The sequence below is a fragment of the Streptopelia decaocto genome (genome assembly GCF_964273445.1).
Source record: "Streptopelia decaocto genome assembly, contig: HAP1_SCAFFOLD_59, whole genome shotgun sequence".
Classification (NCBI taxonomy): Eukaryota; Metazoa; Chordata; class Aves; order Columbiformes; family Columbidae; genus Streptopelia; species Streptopelia decaocto.
The window spans coordinates 52,042-53,450 of NW_028116288.1; the positions used below are offsets into that span (position 1 = coordinate 52,042).

Consider the following 1,409-nt stretch of genomic DNA (forward strand, 5'->3'; position numbering starts at 1 on the left):
TTGCCTTAACAAACAAACAAAACCTCCTCAGCCGTGGTGGGGTAGTTAGAATAAAATAAGGAAAACAAGATCTCTACAGCTCTGCTCTGCCATTAAGTGAAATGGGAGAGACGGTGCTCAAATGGACTTTGATATCACGAGTTGATATAATGTGAGACCACCCCATTTCTCTCTTTTCCTGTTGCTGTAGGGCAGGACTGAATTCAGTATCGTCCACAACAAAGATGCCTCTTCTCAATGACACCGTCAGCCAGCACGAACCACAGCTCGTGAAAGGGACCTGAACAGGGTAAGTCAGTCTAGGGGATTTCCATGAGAACTGGAACACATTTTGCTCAGAGAACTCTGCCCTAATTTCTCACTGCCTTTTCCTTATTGGACAGGTCCCCATGACCAGAAACAGCAAATGTCCAACAGCAGCTCCATCGCCCAGTTCCTCCTGCTGCCATTCACAGACACACGGGAGCTGCAGCTCTTGCACTTCTGGCTCTTCCTGGGCATCTACCTGGCTGCCCTCCTGGGCAACGGCCTCATCATCACCACCATAGCCTGGGACCAGCACCTCCACACCCCCATGTACTTCTTCCTGCTCAACCTCTCCGTCATTGACCTGGCCTCCATCTCCACCACTGTCCCCAAGTCCATGGCCAATTCCCTCTGGCAGACCAGGGCCATCTACTATGCAGGATGTGCTGCACAGCTCTTTGTCTTTTGCCTTTCAGCAGAGTTTTTTCTTCTCACAGTCATGGCCTATGACCGCTATGTTGCCATCTGCAAACCCCTGCACTACGGGACCCTCCTGGGCAGCAGAGCTTGTGTCCACATGGCAGCAGCCGCCTGGGCCAGTGGGTTCCTCTATTCTCTGCTGCACATGGCCAATACATTTTCACTACCACTTTGCCAAGGTAATACCGTTGAACAGTTCTTCTGTGAAGTTTCCCAGATCCTTAAGCTCTCCTGCTCAGATGCCTACCTCAGGGAATTTAAACTTCTTGTTTTCAGTACTGTTGTCTTTTTAGGATGTTTCGTGTTCATTGTGCTGTCCTATGTGCAGATCTTCAGGGCCGTGCTGAGGATCCCCTCTGAGCAGGGTCGGCACAAAGCCTTTTCCACGTGCCTCCCTCACCTGGCCGTGGTCTCCTTGTTTGTCAGCACTGGCATGTTTGCCTACCTGAAGCCCCCCTCCATCTCTTTGCCATCCCTGGATCTAGTGGTGGCAGTTCTGTACTCATTGGTGCCTCCAACATTGAACCCCCTCATCTACAGCCTGAGAAACCAGGAGCTCCAGAATGCAGTGTGGAAACTGATGCCTGGATGACTTCCAGAACCTCTAGACTGTCCATCTGTTTCAACATATGGCTCATAATGTAACTCATTACAGGTCCATCCTTTCTCATTAGTTTGTTATT

The 1,409-nt window shown here is 50.3% G+C and overlaps 1 protein-coding gene across 1 annotated transcript; it reads left to right on the forward strand.

Annotated features, from left to right (window-relative positions):
* Nucleotides 1-277: 277 nt before the first annotated feature.
* On the forward strand, nucleotides 278-1,132 carry LOC309452272 (olfactory receptor 14I1-like). Its single transcript, XM_082076933.1, has 2 exons — nucleotides 278-905; nucleotides 1,055-1,132. The coding sequence occupies exons 1-2, from the start codon at nucleotides 407-409 to the stop codon at nucleotides 1,084-1,086; spliced, it is 531 nt and encodes a 176-aa protein (XP_081933059.1). The 5' UTR covers nucleotides 278-406; the 3' UTR covers nucleotides 1,087-1,132.
* The last annotated feature ends 277 nt before the right edge of the window (nucleotides 1,133-1,409 follow it).